The 19,616-nt window shown below is 42.5% G+C and overlaps 5 protein-coding genes, 2 long non-coding RNA genes and 1 pseudogene across 9 annotated transcripts; 4 read left to right on the plus strand and 4 right to left on the minus strand.

The window, feature by feature from the left end:
- Nucleotides 1-75: 75 nt before the first annotated feature.
- Nucleotides 76-958, minus strand: LOC148154391 (high affinity immunoglobulin gamma Fc receptor I-like). The gene is made up of 3 exons (XM_088015223.1): nucleotides 809-958; nucleotides 430-729; nucleotides 76-356 (listed from the first exon to the last, which is right to left on the minus strand). The coding sequence occupies exons 1-3, from the start codon at nucleotides 837-839 to the stop codon at nucleotides 76-78; spliced, it is 612 nt and encodes a 203-aa protein (XP_087871349.1). The 5' UTR covers nucleotides 840-958.
- Nucleotides 959-1,000: 42 nt separating this feature from the next.
- Nucleotides 1,001-2,912, plus strand: LOC148154392 (high affinity immunoglobulin gamma Fc receptor I-like). The gene is made up of 6 exons (XM_088015648.1): nucleotides 1,001-1,311; nucleotides 1,425-1,460; nucleotides 1,542-1,811; nucleotides 1,885-2,130; nucleotides 2,199-2,339; nucleotides 2,441-2,912. The coding sequence occupies exons 1-6, from the start codon at nucleotides 1,281-1,283 to the stop codon at nucleotides 2,539-2,541; spliced, it is 825 nt and encodes a 274-aa protein (XP_087871774.1). The 5' UTR covers nucleotides 1,001-1,280; the 3' UTR covers nucleotides 2,542-2,912.
- A 3,444-nt stretch (nucleotides 2,913-6,356) lies between these two features.
- Nucleotides 6,357-7,256, minus strand: LOC148154393 (high affinity immunoglobulin gamma Fc receptor I-like; annotated as a pseudogene). The gene is made up of 4 exons (XR_015765998.1): nucleotides 7,226-7,256; nucleotides 7,060-7,112; nucleotides 6,726-7,017; nucleotides 6,357-6,652 (listed from the first exon to the last, which is right to left on the minus strand). The product of XR_015765998.1 is annotated as a high affinity immunoglobulin gamma Fc receptor I-like (transcript).
- A 115-nt stretch (nucleotides 7,257-7,371) lies between these two features.
- On the plus strand, nucleotides 7,372-19,613 carry LOC148154394 (high affinity immunoglobulin gamma Fc receptor I-like). 2 transcript variants are annotated; one of them, XM_088015641.1, is made up of 6 exons: nucleotides 18,226-18,334; nucleotides 18,448-18,483; nucleotides 18,565-18,837; nucleotides 18,911-19,156; nucleotides 19,223-19,363; nucleotides 19,465-19,613. In XM_088015641.1, exons 1-6 carry the CDS (start codon nucleotides 18,304-18,306, stop codon nucleotides 19,563-19,565), a joined length of 828 nt encoding a protein of 275 aa, XP_087871767.1. In that variant the 5' UTR covers nucleotides 18,226-18,303; the 3' UTR covers nucleotides 19,566-19,613. The 2 variants fall into 2 exon arrangements, with proteins under 2 accessions (XP_087871768.1, XP_087871767.1); XM_088015642.1 differs by lacking the exons at nucleotides 18,226-18,334; nucleotides 18,448-18,483; nucleotides 18,565-18,837; ... (1 more) ...; nucleotides 19,223-19,363; nucleotides 19,465-19,613 and adding exons at nucleotides 7,372-7,728; nucleotides 7,808-8,107; nucleotides 8,181-8,419; nucleotides 8,482-8,635; nucleotides 8,737-9,065.
- Nucleotides 9,449-10,328, plus strand: LOC148154395 (uncharacterized). The gene is made up of 2 exons (XR_015766131.1): nucleotides 9,449-9,642; nucleotides 9,732-10,328. It is a non-coding gene; the product is annotated as an uncharacterized LOC148154395 (long non-coding RNA).
- On the minus strand, nucleotides 10,811-13,815 carry LOC148154396 (high affinity immunoglobulin gamma Fc receptor I-like). Its single transcript, XM_088015958.1, has 5 exons — nucleotides 13,759-13,815; nucleotides 12,528-12,843; nucleotides 12,209-12,454; nucleotides 11,146-11,337; nucleotides 10,811-10,992 (listed from the first exon to the last, which is right to left on the minus strand). Exons 1-5 carry the CDS (start codon nucleotides 13,813-13,815, stop codon nucleotides 10,910-10,912), a joined length of 894 nt encoding a protein of 297 aa, XP_087872084.1. The 3' UTR covers nucleotides 10,811-10,909.
- On the plus strand, nucleotides 14,196-15,210 carry LOC148154397 (uncharacterized). The gene is made up of 2 exons (XR_015766119.1): nucleotides 14,196-14,834; nucleotides 14,999-15,210. It is a non-coding gene; the product is annotated as an uncharacterized LOC148154397 (long non-coding RNA).
- LOC148154398 (Fc receptor-like protein 5) lies at nucleotides 16,262-18,215 on the minus strand. Its single transcript, XM_088015725.1, has 5 exons — nucleotides 17,898-18,215; nucleotides 17,516-17,818; nucleotides 17,204-17,442; nucleotides 16,988-17,141; nucleotides 16,262-16,916 (listed from the first exon to the last, which is right to left on the minus strand). Exons 1-5 carry the CDS (start codon nucleotides 17,926-17,928, stop codon nucleotides 16,816-16,818), a joined length of 828 nt encoding a protein of 275 aa, XP_087871851.1. The 5' UTR covers nucleotides 17,929-18,215; the 3' UTR covers nucleotides 16,262-16,815.
- Nucleotides 19,614-19,616: the final 3 nt, after the last annotated feature.

Raw genomic sequence — 19,616 nt, forward strand, 5'->3', positions numbered from 1 at the left:
ATTAGTTTCTCTCATTGGATTTCTAGCATAAACAGATTATTGGAAGAAAACAAAATATCCAAAGGAGTTTAGTGATCAACATGTTACAAAAGTAAAGAGAAGCTGCTGACCTTCCACAGAGATCCTGCTGGATGGAGACTCTCCCTGGCCACTGATGCTGCACTTATAGAGGCCTTCATCAGAGCTGGAGACATGGAGGAGGGTCATGTGACCTGATGGTCCATCACCAATGAAGGAGCCATCTTTATAGAAAGCAGCTGGGAGGTTGTGGGCTGGACTCTTTGCTCTGCAGCTCAGAGTGACGTCATCTCCCTCCATCACAGGGAGGACAGGACTCTGCAGGATCACTGATCCACCTCAACACAGAGACAAACTACAGCATTTCATCCATTTCCACACAGCAACACTAACTCCACAGTCTGATCTTACCAGAGACAGAGAGCTGGATGCTGCTGCTGCTGCTGGAGGATCCAGACATGGACTCACACCAGTACAGGCCAGAGTCCTTTTCTAAGACATAGCTGATGCTACAGGTAGAACCAACTGGTTTCCCCCATCCATCTCCACATCGCTTCCTGGTTCCTCTGGTTGTGTTTCTCCTCACAGTTCCTCCATCAGAGCTGTTTTCATCCTCACAGATCAGAGTCACTGATTCTCCTTCAAAGAACTGAGATCTGCTGGGACTCACAGTCAGAGCAGCTGTGCTGCAGCTCAGCAGAGAGATCAGAGCTGCAGAGAAATGAATCTCAGCTCAGCTTGAAGTTTGTCCTCCATCAAGTCAGCAGAGTAAAATGAGTCGTGTACTTACAGATCAGCCTCAGTAGAGATGTTTCCTCCATGCTGCTGCTTGATGATCTGAGGTCAGAGAATAAATAAACTGTGTGGCTTCACACTCTCAGTCCTCTCTGCTCTTTGGTTTCCTCTCAGATGAAACAAAAATAATCTGAAGCAGCAAGATGACAGAAAGAAACAAGAATCAGATACTTTCACTGCATTGAAGTCGGTTTCTGCTGCAGCAGCTGCTGGTTTATTTGTTGGTTTCTGACTGAAATCCAGGTGAAGTTTTCTCCTGCAACAGAAGCAAATCCAGAGAAGGTTTAGTCTCCATGTGATGATGAGTTTGTGGGTTCCTCTCCTCTGCTCTCGTCTTTTATTGTTTCCTGGTTTGAGCTGCAGAGAAAAACTCTGAGATCCTCTGACATGCAGAGATCCAGGAAGAGGAAGAGGATGTTTTCAGTGGGTGTCAAACTGCTGCTGGTCTCAGTGGATCCAGCTGCAGGATGGAGGGAACATCTGTCCACAGGCTGCTGGGTGAGTCCATCTGCTGGATGTGTTGGTGTGGAAATGTGGAGAGACGATCACTGCTGCTTCCCACAGCAGAGCTGATTAAAGCTCCAACTAACCTGAGACTCATTTCTCTGCAGCTCTGATCTCTCTGCTGAGCCGCTCAACAAACCAAGGTTACAACCTGATTCTGGTAACTCTAGATCTAGATTTTATCCTGGGGAGCTGATGAAAGGATGAATGTTTTATTATTTCAGCTGCTCTGACTGTGAGTCCCAGCAGATCTCAGTTCTTTGAAGAAGAATCAGTGACTCTGATCTGTGAGGATGAAAACATCTCTGATGGAGGAACTGTGAGGAGAAACACAAGCAGAGGAACCAGGAAGGGATGTGAAGGATGGGGCAAATTAAATGGTTCTACCTGCAGCATCAGTTATGTTTTAGAAAAGGACTCTGGCCTGTACTTGTGTGAGTCCATGTCTGGATCCTCCAGCAGCAGCAGCAGCAGCATCCAGCTCTCTGTCTCTGGTAAGATCAGACTGTGGAGTTAGTGTTGCTGTGTGGAAATGGATGAAATGCTGTAGTTTGTCTCTGTGTTGAGGTGGATCAGTGATCCTGCAGAGTCCTGTCCTCCCTGTGATGGAGGGAGATGACGTCACTCTGAGCTGCAGAGCAAAGAGTCCAGCCCACAACCTCCCAGCTGCTTTCTATAAAGATGGCTCCTTCATCGGTGATGGACCATCAGGTCACATGACCCTCCTCCATGTCTCCAGCTCTGATGAAGGCCTCTATAAGTGCAGCATCAGCGGTCAGGGAGAGTCTCCATCCAGCAGGATCTCTGTGGAAGGTCAGCAGCTTCAGTTTCAGATCAAACATTTTCTCTCCAACATTGATCTGATTTGATTCTCTCTATAGAAAAACCTTCAACTTTAGCTCCGCCCATTTCTCCTCCTCCTGCCTCCCTCCTGGTCAGGCTGCTCTGCCGCCTGGTGGTCTTCTGTCCGTACTGCATCTCCTCTCTCCTCATGGTGTCTTTGTTTCGACTCAGGGTCAAAGGTGAAACTTTGGGTCTTTCACCACCTTGATCATCAATCAGGACTTTACTTACAGTTTCATCAATCAATAATCAATCATTTTTACACATTTTCCGTCTACAGGAAGAGATCTTCCTGTTTCCATGGTGATAACTCCAACCATCCAGGAGGATCAGGGATTGGACAATGATTATGATGATGTCACCACAGAGCATCACTTTTGATTTGTTGGCTGTTTTTCTTTTTCTACTCTAATGTGACTTTTTTCTAATTTAGTGCATTTTAAACATTGATGGTTTCTTCCTTATCATGTTGGTGGGTTTGAGGTTTCCAGTTGTACCGGTAAAGTTTTCAGGAGCTTCATGCCACAGTAGGGTCACCATTGGCAAATATGTCCTAGCTAAGGGGTCAAAGGTCAGACCAATAACTTCTCATCAATAAATTATATCTATGAAAACTGTTTCTTTGCCACACATTGATCACCGAGGTCCCACTCTGCAATCTGGAGGTGAGGAATGATGGAGACCATCAGGAGGAGCCTTGCTATGCTAGCCTGGTAAAATCCAGCCTCTTGTTCTACGTTTTGCTTCTTTCCTTTTGTCTAAACCTGATTATTAGAACCTGATTATTAGAACCTGATTATCAGAACCTGATTATTAGAACCTGATTATCAGAACCTGATTATTAGAACCTGATTATTAGAACCTGATTATTAGAACCTGATTATCAGAACCTGATTATTAGAACCTGATTATTAGAACCTGATTATTAGAACCTGATTATCAGAACCTGATTATTAGAACCTGATTATTAGAACCTGATTATTAGAACCTGATTACTAGAACCTGATTATTAGAACCTGATTATTAGAACCTGATTATCAGAACCTGATTATTAGAACCTGATTATTAGAACATGATTATCAGAACCTGATTATCAGAACCTGATTATTAGAACCTGATTATTAGAACCTGATTATCAGAACCTGATTATTAGAACCTGATTATTAGAACCTGATTATCAGAACCTGATTATTAGAACATGATTATCAGAACATGATTATCAGAACCTGATTATTGGAACCTAATTATTAGAACCTGATTATTAGAACCTGATTATTAGAACCTGATTATTAGAACCTGATAATTAATTCAGTTGTATTAAAGCTGAGAAACGTCTAAAAGCTGCAGGACACCACCACCAGTTTATCGGTTTATAGAAACAGACAGAAATGGTAAAAAGTCCCAATCAGCTTTTTAACTGAAATAGTTTCTCTCCCTCACCATGTATCAGATAAAATAAATTAGGAAAATGGTTTCCTGTTTAGGGCTGTAGGCTTCAGGCAGCTAAAATCTCAGAGATTTGAAATTATTAAACTAGTGTGTGATCTGATTCATGAAAATGTGATGTCACAGACATGCAGTGACATTTCTTGACTTGCTCCAACCTGACAAGAGTGGATCGGTCCTGACTGTTGAGTGTCTTCAGAAGATTTGGATTTGGGATGAACTCCATGGTGGATTCAGGTTTTGTGCAGAGATCTGGCTGAAAGCCTCTTTTAAGGACATGTAGTTTCAGGACTGATGAGCTAATCTGAGGTGTTTCCTCTGGTCAGTGGTCTGCAGGCTGGCTGTGGACTTTCTGTCTGGGGCATCTGGAGCAGAGGCTGGTGAAGAAGGTCTGGACACTGAATATGGACCCCGGATCAAATCGTTTGGACAGTTCTTTGGTTCTCATTGACAGTTCAGAGTCATTAACATGTTTAAACCAGGAAGTGAGAGCAGGTTCAGCCAGTCACCTGCAGCTGGTCAGCCTCATTTCCTCCTGGTACGTTTCCCTGATGAACCATGTTGGATCCCTGCTGGACTGAGGTCCAGGTCCTGGACAGCTGACCTTTGAACTCATCACCCTGCTCCCTCCCTGATGTTCCAGCTGAGGATATTCTGCTGCTCCATGACGAGGACACGGACCTGGACATGTGAAAGGTTTTGTTCTGAAGAAGAGAGTGTCAGAACAAGGTGAGATCAAAGCTTGGTTTAAAGAATAATCTAATTTATCACATTCAAACTCAGTCCATACAAGTTCAGGCCCTCAGTGGAGCTGCACTAATTTCATCTGCTGTTTTTCTTACAGCACTGGAGCCACTGTGAGGAAAAGATTATTGTTTCTTGCTACATGTTTTCTTGTGCAGATACACAATAAATCTGAGACATGCTGTGAATTAATACATTATGAAAAGAGCGTTAGATGAATGAATGAATTTTACCATGTTTTCATTCAGAAGTTAATAAATTTAAAAGCATCTGAAGATGCAGAAATGAGATATAGAGATAAATAAAACTTGACTTTAAGACATTGTATGAAATCCTGCGTTTGACTTTACTGCTCTAATTCATAAGGATTAATGCAATAATAATAATTAGCATTAAAGAATCTGATTGACTAAGCAATAAATTACATGTGCCTGTAATAAAATATGCCGATTAAAACATTTCTGCTTCATAATTCTACATTATATCCATCAGATGTGGAGAGTTAAGACAGGAACTGATTAGAGACAGAGCTCCATGATCAGGTCCTTTATTTATCTAAATTATATTTATTCATCCTTTCTGAAGTGTTTCTAATACCTCATAAAACTATTATGTTTTTATTTCTGGTGTCGGCTTAGTTTGATGGAATTACAGAACCGTAATCAGTTTCATTCATTTACTGAGTTTTAATTATTCATATATAAAACCAGTTTTACAAGAAGAGGAAGAAAACAGCAGGAGCAGAGCAGGATGAGCCTGATTGGGTCAGAAGTGATGCTCTGTGGTGACGTCATCATAATCATCCTGGGGGGGCGGAGTCATCTTCACACATGGTGACAGGTCACTTCCTGTATTCAGAGGAAGTTAGAGAGAAAATTAATTCATAACAATGAAACTATTAATGCAGAAAACGTTTAATATGAGACAAACTGAAGAAACTAAATCAACAGAACCAGAACCAGAACCAGTGAAGATCATCAGTCAGTAAATGAATCAGGGTTTTACCTTTGGCTCTGAGTCCAGATGAAAACCCCAAGAGGAAAGAGCAGATGAAGAACAGGAACATCACCACCAGGTGGCAGAGCAGAGTGACGATGAGGAGAGGAGAGGAGGAAGAGGGCGGAGTCACACAAAGGGGCGGGGCTTCGGTAGTGGGCGGGGCTGTGGTTATTGGTTTTTCTGCAGACAGAATCCAACCTGATCAATTCAACATTTAGAGATGAAACTGAAGGCGTGTTTGATGAGTTCATTACTTGTAATTCAAACTGATAACTAGAATAAAAACAACATGTTTATTTTTCTCTTTTTAGTTTGCAGAGAATAAGGAAAGTATTTATTCTATAATCTGTTTAAACACCAACAACATAAATGTGGGATTCAGACATGATGAATGTTAGAGATTTTTTGGTTTTATCATTTTGTTATTACTTTAGTTCATATTCAGTCTAATGTTAATCAATAGTTAATCAACATTCAGTATTATTGTGATTTTCAGTTTAAAGTGTTCTCTTCCTTCTGGGTGTATAAACTGAACCTAGAGGTCACATCTGCCTGTTTGTCTTCATGTGAAACAGTTAACTGTGAGGTTCCCAGACTTTAAATTACTTTCCACAGGTGCCTCCTTATCAACCGGAATACTCCTTACCTTAGAAACTGTGTGTGCAGTAATATTTCATCTGCTGTCTTTCTTCTTAATCCTCCATTTCTTTATGCTTGATAATAAAAGACAAGCTGTAACTAAAGGCCTTCAGACGCTCAGTGAACGGCTTGGAGGAGCAGCTTGCTGAGACTTCTCCTTTTGCAAAAGCTTGGTCATAAAATTCATATACGTTGTCTGTTGATCTTTTAATGAAGGTTCGAAAGGAAAAATACCCATCAATGGATTTTCTATCTATCAATAAAAGGAAACTCTTGAATTAAACACATTTCACATTTTTATTTCTGAAATTAGTTTCTCTCATTGGATTTCTAGCATAAACAGATTATTGGAAGAAAACTAAATATCCAAAGGAGTTTAGTGATCAACATGTTACAAAAGTAAAGAGAAGCTGCTGACCTTCCACAGAGATCCTGCTGGATGGAGACTCTCCCTGACCGCTGATGCTGCACTTATAGAGGCCTTCATCAGAGCTGGAGACATGGAGGAGGGTCATGTGACCTGATGGTCCATCACCAATGAAGGAGCCATCTTTATAGAAAGCAGCTGGGAGGTTGTGGGCTGGACTCTTTGCTCTGCAGCTCAGAGTGACGTCATCTCCCTCCATCACAGGGAGGACAGGACTCTGCAGGATCACTGATCCACCTCAACACAGAGACAAACTACAGCATTTCATCCATTTCCACACAGCAACACTAACTCCACAGTCTGATCTTACCAGAGACAGAGAGCTGGATGCTGCTGCTGCTGCTGCTGGAGGATCCAGACATGGACTCACACCAGTACAGGCCAGAGTCCTTTTCTAAAACATAACTGATGCTGCAGGTAGAACCATTTAATTTCCCCCATCCTTCACATCCCTTCCTGGTTCCTCTGGTTGTGTTTCTCCTCACAGTTCATCCATCAGAGATGTTTTCATCCTCACAGATCAGAGTCACTGATTCATATTCAAAGAACTGAGATCTGCTGGGACTCACAGTCAGAGCAGCTGAAATAATAAAACATTCATCCTTTCATCAGCTCCCCAGGATAAAATCTAGATCTAGAGTTACCAGAATCAGGTTGTAACCTTGGTTTGTTGAGCGGCTCAGCAGAGAGATCAGAGCTGCAGAGAAATGAGTCTCAGGTTAGTTGGAGCTTTAATCAGCTCTGCTGTGGGAAGCAGCAGTGATCGTCTCTCCACATTTCCACACCAACACATCCAGCAGATGGACTCACCCAGCAGCCTGTGGACAGATGTTCCCTCCATCCTGCAGCTGGATCCACTGAGACCAGCAGCAGTTTGACACTCACTGAAAACATCCTCTTCCTCTTCCTGGATCTCTGCATGTCAGAGGATCTCAGAGTTTTTCTCTGCAGCTCAAAACAGGAAACAATAAAAGACGAGAGCAGAGGAGAGGAACCCACAAACTCATCATCACATGGAGACTAAACCTTCTCTGGATTTGCTTCTGTTGCAGGAGAAAACTTCACCTGGATTTCAGTCAGAAACCAACAAATAAACCAGCAGCTGCTGCAGCAGAAACCGACTTCAATGCAGTGAAAGTCTCTGATTCTTGTTTCTTTCTGTCATCTTGCTGCTTCAGATTATTTTTGTTTCATCTGAGAGGAAACCAAAGAGCAGAGAGGACTGAGAGTGTGAAGCCACACAGTTTATTTATTCTCTGACCTCAGATCATCAAGCAGCAGCATGGAGGAAACATCTCTACTGAGGCTGATCTGTAAGTACACGACTCATTTTACTCTGCTGACTTGATGGAGGACAAACTTCAAGCTGAGCTGAGACTCATTTCTCTGCAGCTCTGATCTCTCTGCTGAGCTGCAGCACAGCTGCTCTGACTGTGAGTCCCAGCAGATCTCAGTTCTTTGAAGGAGAATCAGTGACTCTGATCTGTGAGGATGAAAACAGCTCAGATGGAGGAACTGTGAGGAGAAACACAACCAAAGACACCAGGAAGCGATGTGGAGATGGATGGGGGAAATCAGTTGGTTCTACCTGCAGCATCAGTTATGTTTTAGAAAAGGACTCTGGCCTGTACTGGTGTGAGTCCATGTCTGGATCCTCCAGCAGCAGCAGCAGCATCCAGCTCTCTGTCTCTGGTAAGATCAGACTGTGGAGTTAGTGTTGCTGTGTGGAAATGGATGAAATGCTGTAGTTTGTCTCTGTGTTGAGGTGGATCAGTGATCCTGCAGAGTCCTGTCCTCCCTGTGATGGAGGGAGATGACGTCACTCTGAGCTGCAGAGCAAAGAGTCCAGCCCACAACCTCCCAGCTGCTTTCTATAAAGATGGCTCCTTCATTGGTGATGGACCATCAGGTCACATGACCCTCCTCCATGTCTCCAGCTCTGATGAAGGCCTCTATAAGTGCAGCATCAGCGGTCAGGGAGAGTCTCCATCCAGCAGGATCTCTGTGGAAGGTCAGCAGCTTCAGTTTCAGATCAAACATTTTCTCTCCAACATTGATCTGATCAGATTCTCTCTGTAGAAAAACCTTCAACTTTAGCTCCGCCCACTTCTCCTCCTCCTGCCTCCCTCCTGGTCAGGCTGCTCTGCCGCCTGGTGGTCTTCTGTCCGTACTGCATCTCCTCTTTCCTCATGGTGTCTTTGTATCGACTCAGGGTCAAAGGTGAAACTTTGGGTCTTTCACCACCTTGATCATCAATCAGGACTTTACTGACAGTTTTATCAATCAATAATCAATCATTTTTACACATTTTCCCTCTACAGGAAGAGATCTTCCTGTTTCCATGGTGATGACTCCAACCATCCAGGAAGATCAGGGATTGGACAATGATTATGATGATGTCACCACAGAGCATCACTTTTGATTTGTTGGCTGTTTTTCTTTTTCTACTCTAATGTGACTTTTTTCTAATTTAGTGCATTTTAAACATTGATGGTTTCTTCCTTATCATGTTGGTGGGTTTGAGGTTTCCAGTTGTACCGGTAAAGTTTTCAGGAGCTTCATGCCACAGTAGGGTCACCATTGGCAATATGTCCTAGCTAAGGGGTCAAAGGTCAGACCAATGACTCTGTGAATAAAGTATATAAAAACTGTTTCTTTGCCACACATTGATCACCGAGGTCCCACTCTGCAGCCTGGAGGTGAGGAATGATGGAGACCATCAGGAGGAGCCTTGCTATGCTAGCCTGGTAAAATCCAGCCTCTTGTTCTTCGCTTTGCTTCTTTCCTTTTGTCTAAACCTGATTATCAGAACCTGATTATTAGAACCTGATTATTAGAACCTGATTATTAAATTAGTTGTATTAAAGCTGAGAAACGTCTAAAAGCTGCAGGACACCACCACCAGTTTATCGGTTTATAGAAACAGACAGAAACGGTAAAAAGTCTCAATCAGCTTTTTAACTGAAATAGTTTCTCTCCCTCACCATGTATCAGATAAAATAAATTGGGAAAATTGTTTCCTGTTTTGGGCTGTAGGCTTCAGGCAGCTAAAATCTCAGAGATTTGAAAATATTAAACAAGTGTGTGATCTAATTCATGAAAATGTGATGTCACAGACATGCAGTGACATTTTTTGACTTGCTCCAACCTGACAAGAGTGGATCGGTCCTGACTGTTGAGTGTCTTCAGAAGATTTGGATTTGGGATGAACTCCAGGATGGATTCAGGTTTTGTGCAGAGATCTGGCTGAAAGCCTCTTTTAAGGACATGTAGTTTCAGGACTGATGAGCTAATCTGAGGTGTTTCCTCTGGTCAGTGGTCTGCAGGCTGGCTGTGGACTTTCTGTCTGGGACATCTGGAGCAGAGGCTGGTGAAGAAGGTCTGGACACCGAATATGGACCCCGGACCGTTTGGACAGTTCTTTGGTTCTCATTGACAGTTCAGAGTCATTAACATGTTTAAACCAGGAAGTGAGAGCAGGTTCAGCCAGTCACCTGCAGCTGGTCAGCCTCATTTCCTCCTGGTACGTTTCCCTGATGAACCATGTTGGATCCCTGCTGGACTGAGGTCCAGGTCCTGGACAGCTGACCTTTGAACTCATCACCCTGCTCCCTCCCTGATGTTCCAGCTGAGGATATTCTGCTGCTCCATGACGAGGACACGGACCTGGACATGTGAAAGGTTTTGTTCTGAAGAAGAGAGTGTCAGAACAAGGTGAGATCAAAGCTTGTTTTAAAGAATAATCTAATTTATCACATTCAAACTCAGTCCATACAAGTTCAGGCCCTCAGTGGAGCTGCACTAATTTCATCTGCTGTTTTTCTTACAGCACTGGAGCCTCTGTGAGGAAAAGATTATTGTTTCTTGCTACATGTTTTCTTGTGCAGATACACAATAAATCTGAGACATGCTGTGAATTAATACATTATGAAAAGAGCGTTAGATGAATGAATGAATTTTACCATGTTATCATTCAGATGTTAATAAATTTAAAAGCATCTGAAGTTGCAGAAATGAGATATAGAGATAAATAAAACTTGACTTTAAGACATTGTATGAAATCCTGCGTTTGACTTTACTGCTTTAATTCATAAGGATTAATGCAATAATAATAATTAGCATTAAATGATCTGATTGACTAAGCCATAAATTACATGTACCTGTAATAAAATATGCCGATTAAAACATTTCTGCTTCATAATTCTACATTATATCCATCAGATGTGGAGAGTTAAGACAGGAACTGATTAGAGACAGAGCTCCATGATCAGGTCCTTTATTTATCTAAATTATATTTATTTATCCTTTCTGAAGTGTTTCTGATACCTCATAAAACTATTATGTTTTTATTTCTGGTGTCGGCTTAGTTTGATGGAATTACAGAACCGTAATCAGTTTTATTCATTTACTGAGTTTTAATTATTCATATATAAAACCAGTTTTACAAGAAGAGGAAGAAAACAGCAGGAGCAGAGCAGGATGAGCCTGATTGGGTCAGAAGTGATGCTCTGTGGTGACGTCATCATAATCATCCTGGGGGGGCGGAGTCATCTTCACACATGGTGACAGGTCACTTCCTGTATTCAGAGGAAGTTAGAGAGAAAATTAATTCATAACAATGAAACTATTAATGCAGAAAACGTTTAATATGAGACAAACTGAAGAAACTAAACAGAACCAGAACCAGAACCAGTGAAGATCATCAGTCAGTAAATGATTCAGGGTTTTACCTTTGGCTCTGAGTCCAGATGAAAACCCCAAGAGGAAAGAGCAGATGAAGAACAGGAACATCACCACCAGGTGGCAGAGCAGAGTGACGATGAGGAGAGGGGAGGAGGAAGAGGGCGGAGTCACACAAAGGGGCGGGGCTTCGGTAGTGGGCGGTTCTTCGGTAGTGGGCGGGGCTGTGATTGATGGTTTTTCTGCAGAGAGAATCCAACCTGATCAATTCAACATTCATTAGAAATGAAACTGAAGGCGTGTTTGATGAGTTCATTACTTGTAATTCAAACTAATAACTAGAATAAAAACATGTTTATTTTTCTCTTTTTAGTTTGCAGAGAAAAAGGAAAGTATTTATTCTATAATCTGTTTAAACACCAACAACATAAATGTGGGATTCAGACATGATGAATGTTAGAGATTTTTTGGTTTTATCATTTTGTTATTACTTTAGTTCATATTCAGTCTAATGTTAATCAATAGTTAATCAACATTCAGTATTATTGTGATTTTCAGTTTAAAGTGTTCTCTTCCTTCTGGGTGTATAAACTGAACCTAGAGGTCACATCTGCCTGTTTGTCTTCATGTGAAACGGTTAACTGTGAGTTTCCCAGACTTTAAATTACTTTCCACAGGTGAATCCTTATCAACCTTAATACTCCCTACCTTAGAAACTGTGTGTAATATTTCATCTGCTGTCTTCCTTACCTATCCTCCCTTTCTTTTTGCTTGATAATAAAAGACAAGCTGTAACCAAAGTCTTCAGACGCTCAGTGAACGGCTCGGAGGAGCAGCTTGCTGAGACTTCTCCTTTTGCAAAAGCTTGGTCATAAAATTCATATATGTTGTCTGTGGTTCTTTTAATGAAGGTTCAAAAGGAAAAATACCCATCAATGGATTTTCTATCTATCAATAATAGGAAACTCTTGAATTCAACAAATTTCACATTTTTATTTCTGAAATTAGTTTCTCTCATTGGATTTCTACTATATACAGATTATTGGAAGAAAACTAAATATCCAAAGGAGTTTAGTGAACAACATGTTACAAAAGTAAAGAGAAGCTGCTGACCTTCCACAGAGATCCTGCTGGATGGAGACTCTCCCTGACCGCTGATGCTGCACTTATAGAGGCCTTCATCAGATCTCCTCACTGAGTATAGGGTCAGGTCGCCTGTAGTTTCATGGCCAATGAAAACTCCATCTTTATAGAAAGCAGCTGGGAGGTTGTGGGCTGGACTCTTTGCTCTGCAGCTCAGAGTGACGTCATCTCCCTCCATCACAGGGAGGACAGGACTCTGCAGGATCACTGATCCACCTCAACACAGAGACAAACTACAGCATTTCATCCATTTCCACACAGCAACACTAACTCCACAGTCTGATCTTACCAGAGACAGAGAGCTGGATGCTGCTGCTGCTGCTGGAGGATCCAGACATGGACTCACACCAGTACAGGCCAGAGTCATGTTCTCTGATGCTGCTGGTTTTACAGGTAGATCCGTCTTTTCTCCACCATCCATCTCCACATCGCTTCCTGGTTCCTCTGGTTGTGTTTCTCCTCACAGTTCCTCCATCAGAGCTGTTTTCATCCTCACAGATCAGAGTCACTGATTCATATTCAAAGAACTGAGATCTGCTGGGATTCACAGTCAGAGCAGCTGTGCTGCAGCTCAGCAGAGAGATCAGAGCTGCAGAGAAATGAGTCTCAGCTCAGCTTGAAGTTTGTCCTCCATCAAGTCAGCAGAGTAAAATGAGTCGTGTACTTACAGATCAGCCTCAGTAGAGATGTTTCCTCCATGCTGCTGCTTGATGATCTGAGGTCAGAGAATAAATAAACTGTGTGGCTTCACACTCTCAGTCCTCTCTGCTCTTTGGTTTCCTCTCAGATGAAACAAATAATGATCTGAAGCAACAAGATGACAGAAAGAAACAAGAAAAAAAGTTTAAAACAACTAATAGCTGCTGAAGTTTGAGTTGGTTTGACAATCAGGAAACTGAGGTTAAAAGTCTTTAAGCTGTTAGCAACAGGATGTGGTCAAGAAAAGTTAGAGATGTTTCATCAATGTTCAAAATCTTTAGCAAAACACCTTTGTGGTCGATGAAAAGAAGATGCAGAGATCCAGGAAGAGGAAGAGGATGTTTTCAGTGAGTGTCAAACTGCTGCTGGTCTCAGTGGATCCAGCTGCAGGATGGAGGGAACATCTGTCCACAGGCTGCTGGGTGAGTCCATCTGCTGGATGTGTTGGTGTGGAAATGTGGAGAGACGATCACTGCTGCTTCCCACAGCAGAGCTGATTAAAGCTCCAACTAACCTGAGACTCATTTCTCTGCAGCTCTGATCTCTCTGCTGAGCCGCTCAACAAACCAAGGTTACAACCTGATTCTGGTAACTCTAGATCTAGATTTTATCCTGGGGAGCTGATGAAATGATGAATGTTTTATTATTTCAGCTGCTCTGACTGTGAGTCCCAGCAGATCTCAGTTCTTTGAAGAAGAATCAGTGACTCTGATCTGTGAGGATGAAAACATCTCTGATGGAGGAACTGTGAGGAGAAACACAACCTTAGAGACCAGGACTGAATGTGATAAAGATGGATGGTGGAGAAAAGACGGATCTACCTGTAAAACCAGCAGCATCAGAGAACATGACTCTGGCCTGTACTGGTGTGAGTCCATGTCTGGATCCTCCAGCAGCAGCAGCAGCATCCAGCTCTCTGTCTCTGGTAAGATCAGACTGTGGAGTTAGTGTTGCTGTGTGGAAATGGATGAAATGCTGTAGTTTGTCTCTGTGTTGAGGTGGATCAGTGATCCTGCAGAGTCCTGTCCTCCCTGTGATGGAGGGAGATGACGTCACTCTGAGCTGCAGAGCAAAGAGTCCAGCCCACAACCTCCCAGCTGCTTTCTATAAAGATGGCTCCTTCATTGGTGATGGATCTACTGGTAACCTGACCCTAAACCCAGTGAGGAGATCTGATGAAGGCCTCTATAAGTGCAGCATCAGCGGTCAGGGAGAGTCTCCATCCAGCAGGATCTCTGTGGAAGGTCAGCAGCTTCTCTTCAGTTTTAACATGTAGATCATCACTATAACTCTGTTCTATAACTGTTTATTCTTCCAATGAGCTAAAGTTGCTACTAATCGATGAAAGACTAATATTTTGAACATAAAAATTGATTTCTTGATTTAAATTCATTACTTCTTTAATGACAGACTTACTCTGAATATTCATTCTTTCTGGGCATTTAAATTATTTGAAAACTCACATTTCTTTGGCAGATGGAGTTTCAGTTCATCAATTCTTACCTGTTGAAATGATAATGAAGTGGTTTGGAATTTATGACACATTTCACAGTAATTGTTTCTGAATTGATCTAAAGCGGTCAAACAGTTTAAAGTTTTGTTTGTGTTCCAGTAATCAGTGGCTCAGTCAGTCAGACACAAACATGCTTTAATTTCACCTCTAAACGTTGAAATATCTCTGCAGAAAAAACCACAACCAGATCACCTGATGCCTCATTAGCTCCGCCCCTTCATGAAGCTCCGCCCCTTCATGAAGCTCCGCCCCTTCATGAAGCTCCGCCCTGTGGTTCATCCTCCTCTCACCTCCTTTCCAGAGTGATCCACCACCTGATGCTGTTCACTCCGTACTGCATCTCCACTCTCCTCATGGTGTCTCTGTATCGACTCAGAGCCAAAGGTGAAACATCCTGAATCATTTATAATCTGAATAAACCAACCAATCACTGACCTCCTGCTGAGCTTCACTGATTTCTGGTTCTGCTGATAAAGTTTCTTCAGTTTCCTCCTTAACCGTCTCTTTTCACCCATTTTGGTGCCAATAAATTCATTTTCTCTCTGCAGGAAGTGACCTGTCACCATGTGTGAAGATGACTCCGTCTCCCCAGGCTGAGCTGGCACCAGATGATGATGATGATGATGATGATGATGATGACGTCACCACAGAGCATCACTTCTGAACTGAACAATCCCATCATGCTCTGCTGCAAATTTCTTCTTCTTCTTGTAAAAATGTTTTAATGGATGAATAATTAAAGCCTCATAAATGAATAAAACTCTTGACCTTCATTAATTCCACCAATAAAAACCGACATCAAGCATAAAAACACAATAGTTTCATTAAAATTCTACAAACATTTAAGAAATACAATAAAACATAACTTAGATTAATGAACAAACTGAAACACTGATTTTGATCCTCTTCCTTTATTATCCTGTAAAAGTTTTTCCTCCAGTCACAAATCAGAACGAAACAAATGACGGCATCAACTTGATCCTTGTTTTGACTGAAGGTTCTGTGATTTTCTACTTGGTGCGGCAGGAAAGGAGGAAGGCTGAAGGATCCAGATGACTTCAGTAGGACACCCACCATGGTGGTTTGGGAATCTCACCCAAAGAATGAAAATCATTTAGTTTTATTGTGTTTTTTTGTTCAGATTGTGAAAACTGTTGGCGCTCTGGTTCATGTAAGCTGTAAATGGAGTCCAGCTGAGATTTACAGGTTTGGTGAGGTTTCATATTTATGGTCATAATGGAAACACTGATGACAAACTGGACATTAACTGAGAGAGACTTGATGATGGACAAACTCTTTCAGTGACTCGTATTCAGTCCCAGGATGTTGTTTAAATAACGTTGGGCTAAATCAACCTGCTAATATGTTACACTTATGCTTTTTACATGAATAGTTACCTGCCACTTTTTCTAGGCTCTCATGATTGGCTGCATTTGGCAAGATTAAAAAATAAATCATGAAGGAACTAAGAGATAAATATCATTTGCATTTTGCTTCTTGAGCAGCTGAGAAGAAGAACAATCTGAAGGTTTAAGTTGTGGATTTAAAGTGAAACCTTGAACAGTCGGTTCAGGTTTATCATGAAAATATGTGCTGAGCTCTAGTGACACATTTCTGCTGCTTCAGGTTTACCTGTTTGCTTCATGTTTCCAAGGGAGATTTCAGTGATGAATCCTTCAGACTCACAGCTGCAGAGGTTTGGTTGGTTTGACAGGCAGGAAACTGAGGGGAAAAGTTTTCAAGGTAACAGGAAGTGGTCAGAGATGTTTTATCATCCTAAAGCTTTAGCTCTGCAGGCACAGCTATACAGTTTTCTCTAATGTCCATCCAGTGGCTGGACTGGATCAGCAGCAGCATAAAGAGAAGAGATGAACTTGAATTAAACACAGGTGAGGAAAGATTTGACCCCATATTGTGGATGGTATTCAGAAATGAACGATATAAAGACGATCTTTGAGTTTCATGGATGTTTTTTTTCCATGGTTTCCCAGAAAACAACATTCAAGGAGGTTTATCCAGGGAACTCACAGCCTGATGTTTTAAACCTGAATGTTCTCCTGCAGGATCTTTTTGTTGAGCCTAAATATTGTAATCATTAGGAGAGAAGCTCTGGTCTGAACCTGCTGTAAAGATTTAAAGCAACATTATTGCATTGAGTTGGTTGATCCAACTCTGAGGAGAAAGAAGGAGAGAATATAGTTTAGCAATTATTCCCAATATCTTTATTTGACTTGGAAGCTTCAGTAAAACAATGAGAATAAAAGATTTCATACATTCTGTGTAAAACTCAGAGCGATCAGATTAATTTGGGTCACAGAAACAGGAACTGCTGCTCATAGAGCATCTATGATATCATCTGTTCATTTCAGAGGTGATGCTCTGTTGTGACATCATCATAATCATCGTCCAATCCCTGCTCAGCCTGGCTGGATGGGGTCATCACCATGGAGACAGAAGAGTCACTTCCTGCATTCAGAGGAAGTTAAAAAATAAGGATAAATTCTGACTTCAGGTCAGTGAATGTTTCAGTGTTTCACCTTTGACCCTGAGTCGATACAAAGACACCATGAGGAGAGAGGAGATGCAGTACGGACAGAAGACCACCAGGTGGCAGAGCAGCCTGACCAGGAGGGAGGCAGGAGGAGGAGAAGTGGGCGGAGCTAAAGTTGAAGGTTTTTCTATAGAGACAATCTGATCAGATCAATGTTGGAGAGAAAATGTTTGATCTGAAACTGAAGCTGCTGACCTTCCACAGAGATCCTGCTGGATGGAGACTCTCCCTGACCGCTGATGCTGCACTTATAGAGGCCTTCATCAGAGCTGGAGACATGGAGGAGGGTCATGTGACCTGATGGTCCATCACCAATGAAGGAGCCATCTTTATAGAAAGCAGCTGGGAGGTTGTGGGCTGGACTCTTTGCTCTGCAGCTCAGAGTGACGTCATCTCCCTCCATCACAGGGAGGACAGGACTCTGCAGGATCACTGATCCACCTCAACACAGAGACAAACTACAGCATTTCATCCATTTCCACACAGCAACACTAACTCCACAGTCTGATCTTACCAGAGACAGAGAGCTGGATGCTGTTGCTGCTGCTGGAGGATCCAGACATGGACTCACACCAGTACAGGCCAGAGTCATGTTTACTGATGCTGCTGGTTTTACAGGTAGATCCGTTTTTATTCCACCATCCATCTTTATCACATTCAGTCCTGGTCTCTAAAGTTGTGTTTCTCCTCACAGTTCCTCCATCAGAGCTGTTTTCATCCTCACAGATCAGAGTCACTGATTCTCCTTCAAAGAACTGAGATCTGCTGGGACTCACAGTCAGAGCAGCTGTGCTGCAGCTCAGCAGAGAGATCAGAGCTGCAGAGAAATGAGTCTCAGCTCAGCTTGAAGTTTGTCCTCCATCAAGTCAGCAGAGTAAAATGAGTCGTGTACTTACAGATCAGCCTCAGTAGAGATGTTTCCTCCATGCTGCTGCTTGATGATCTGAGGTCAGAGAATAAATAAACTGTGTGGCTTCACACTCTCAGTCCTCTCTGCTCTTTGGTTTCCTCTCAGATGAAACAAAAAGATGACAGAAAAGAAACATGAGAAAATGTTTAAAACAACTAATAGCTGCTGAAGTTTGAGTTGGTTTGACAATCAGGAAACTGAGGTTAAAAGTCTTTAAGCTGTTAGCAACAGGATGTGGTCAAGAAAAGTTAGAGATGTTTCATCAATGTTCAAAATCTTTAGCAAAACACCTTTGTGGTCGATGAAAAGAAGATGCAGAGATCCAGGAAGAGGAAGAGGATGTTTTCAGTGGGTGTCAAACTGCTGCTGGTCTCAGTGGATCCAGCTGCAGGATGGAGGGAACATCTGTCCACAGGCTGCTGGGTGAGTCCATCTGCTGGATGTGTTGGTGTGGAAATGTGGAGAGACGATCACTGCTGCTTCCCACAGCAGAGCTGATTAAAGCTCCAACTAACCTGAGACTCATTTCTCTGCAGCTCTGATCTCTCTGCTGAGCCGCTCAACAAACCAAGGTTACAACCTGATTCTGGTAACTCTAGATCTAGATTTTATCCTGGGGAGCTGATGAAATGATGAATGTTTTATTATTTCAGTTCGTCTGACTGTGAGTCCCAGCAGATCTCAGTTCTTTGAATATGAATCAGTGACTCTGATCTGTGAGGATGAAAACATCTCTGATGGAGGAACTGTGAGGAGAAACACAACCAGAGGAACCAGGACTGAATCTGGAGATGGATGGTGGAGGAAAGATGGATCTACCTGTAAAACCAGCAGCATCAGAGAACATGACTCTGGCCTGTACTGGTGTGAGTCCATGTCTGGATCCTCCAGCAGCAGCAGCATCAGCATCCAGCTCTCTGTCTCTGGTAAGATCAGACTGTGGAGTTAGTGTTGCTGTGTGGAAATGGATGAAATGCTGTAGTTTGTCTGTGTGTTGAGGTGGATCAGTGATCCTGCAGAGTCCTGTCCTCCCTGTGATGGAGGGAGATGACGTCACTCTGAGCTGCAGAGCAAAGAGTCCAGCCCACAACCTCCCAGCTGCTTTCTATAAAGATGGCTCCTTCATTGGTGATGGACCATCAGGTCACATGACCCTCCTCCATGTCTCCAGCTCTGATGAAGGCCTCTATAAGTGCAGCATCAGCGGTCAGGGAGAGTCTCCATCCAGCAGGATCTCTGTGGAAGGTCAGCAGCTTCAGTTTCAGATCAAACATTTTCTCTCCAACATTGATCTGATCAGATTGTCTGTAGAAAAACCTTCAACTTTAGCTCCGCCCACTTCTCCTCCTCCTGCCTCCCTCCTGGTCAGGCTGCTCTGCCACCTGGTGGTCTTCTGTCCGTACTGCATCTCCTCTCTCCTCATGGTGTCTTTGTATCGACTCAGGGTCAAAGGTGAAACTTTGGGTCTTTCAACACCTTGATCATCAATCAGGACTTTACTGAGAGTTTTATCAATCAATAATCAATCATTTATACACATTTTCCATCTACAGGTAGAGATCTTCCTGTTTCCATGGTGATGACTCCAACCATCCAGGGAGATCAGGGATTGGACAATGATTATGATGATGTCACCACAGAGCATCACTTTTGATTTGTTGGCTGTTTTTCTTTTTCTACTCTAATGTGACTTTATTCTAATTTA

The sequence above is a fragment of the Poecilia mexicana genome, unplaced genomic scaffold, assembly GCF_051168715.1.
Source record: "Poecilia mexicana isolate PSO_F unplaced genomic scaffold, ASM5116871v1 scaffold_18, whole genome shotgun sequence".
Taxonomy (NCBI): Eukaryota; Metazoa; Chordata; class Actinopteri; order Cyprinodontiformes; family Poeciliidae; genus Poecilia; species Poecilia mexicana.

Bases quoted from the DNA above. Each gene is read 5' to 3' on its own strand.
- LOC148154391 (XM_088015223.1), bottom strand. From the start codon at position 839: ATGGAGGAAACATCTCTACTGAGGCTGATCT. The intron at 730-808 runs GTAAGTACACGA...ATTTCTCTGCAG, and splicing joins ATCTCTACTGAGGCTGATCT to CTCTGATCTCTCTGCTGAGC. The intron at 357-429 runs GTAAGATCAGAC...CTCTGTGTTGAG, and splicing joins CATCCAGCTCTCTGTCTCTG to GTGGATCAGTGATCCTGCAG.
- LOC148154392 (XM_088015648.1), top strand. From the start codon at position 1,281: ATGGAGGGAACATCTGTCCACAGGCTGCTGG. The intron at 1,812-1,884 runs GTAAGATCAGAC...CTCTGTGTTGAG, and splicing joins CATCCAGCTCTCTGTCTCTG to GTGGATCAGTGATCCTGCAG. The intron at 2,131-2,198 runs GTCAGCAGCTTC...TTCTCTCTATAG, and splicing joins CAGCAGGATCTCTGTGGAAG to AAAAACCTTCAACTTTAGCT.
- LOC148154396 (XM_088015958.1), bottom strand. From the start codon at position 13,815: ATGGACTCACACCAGTACAGGCCAGAGTCATGTTCTCTGATGCTGCTG. The intron at 12,844-13,758 runs GTAGATCCGTCT...AGCTGAGCTGAG, and splicing joins TGATGCTGCTGGTTTTACAG to ACTCATTTCTCTGCAGCTCT. The intron at 12,455-12,527 runs GTAAGATCAGAC...CTCTGTGTTGAG, and splicing joins CATCCAGCTCTCTGTCTCTG to GTGGATCAGTGATCCTGCAG.
- LOC148154398 (XM_088015725.1), bottom strand. From the start codon at position 17,928: ATGGAGGAAACATCTCTACTGAGGCTGATCT. The intron at 17,819-17,897 runs GTAAGTACACGA...ATTTCTCTGCAG, and splicing joins ATCTCTACTGAGGCTGATCT to CTCTGATCTCTCTGCTGAGC. The intron at 16,917-16,987 runs GTGAAACACTGA...CTCTGAATGCAG, and splicing joins GTATCGACTCAGGGTCAAAG to GAAGTGACTCTTCTGTCTCC.
- LOC148154394 (XM_088015641.1), top strand. From the start codon at position 18,304: ATGGAGGGAACATCTGTCCACAGGCTGCTGG. The intron at 18,838-18,910 runs GTAAGATCAGAC...CTGTGTGTTGAG, and splicing joins CATCCAGCTCTCTGTCTCTG to GTGGATCAGTGATCCTGCAG. The intron at 19,364-19,464 runs GTGAAACTTTGG...TTCCATCTACAG, and splicing joins GTATCGACTCAGGGTCAAAG to GTAGAGATCTTCCTGTTTCC.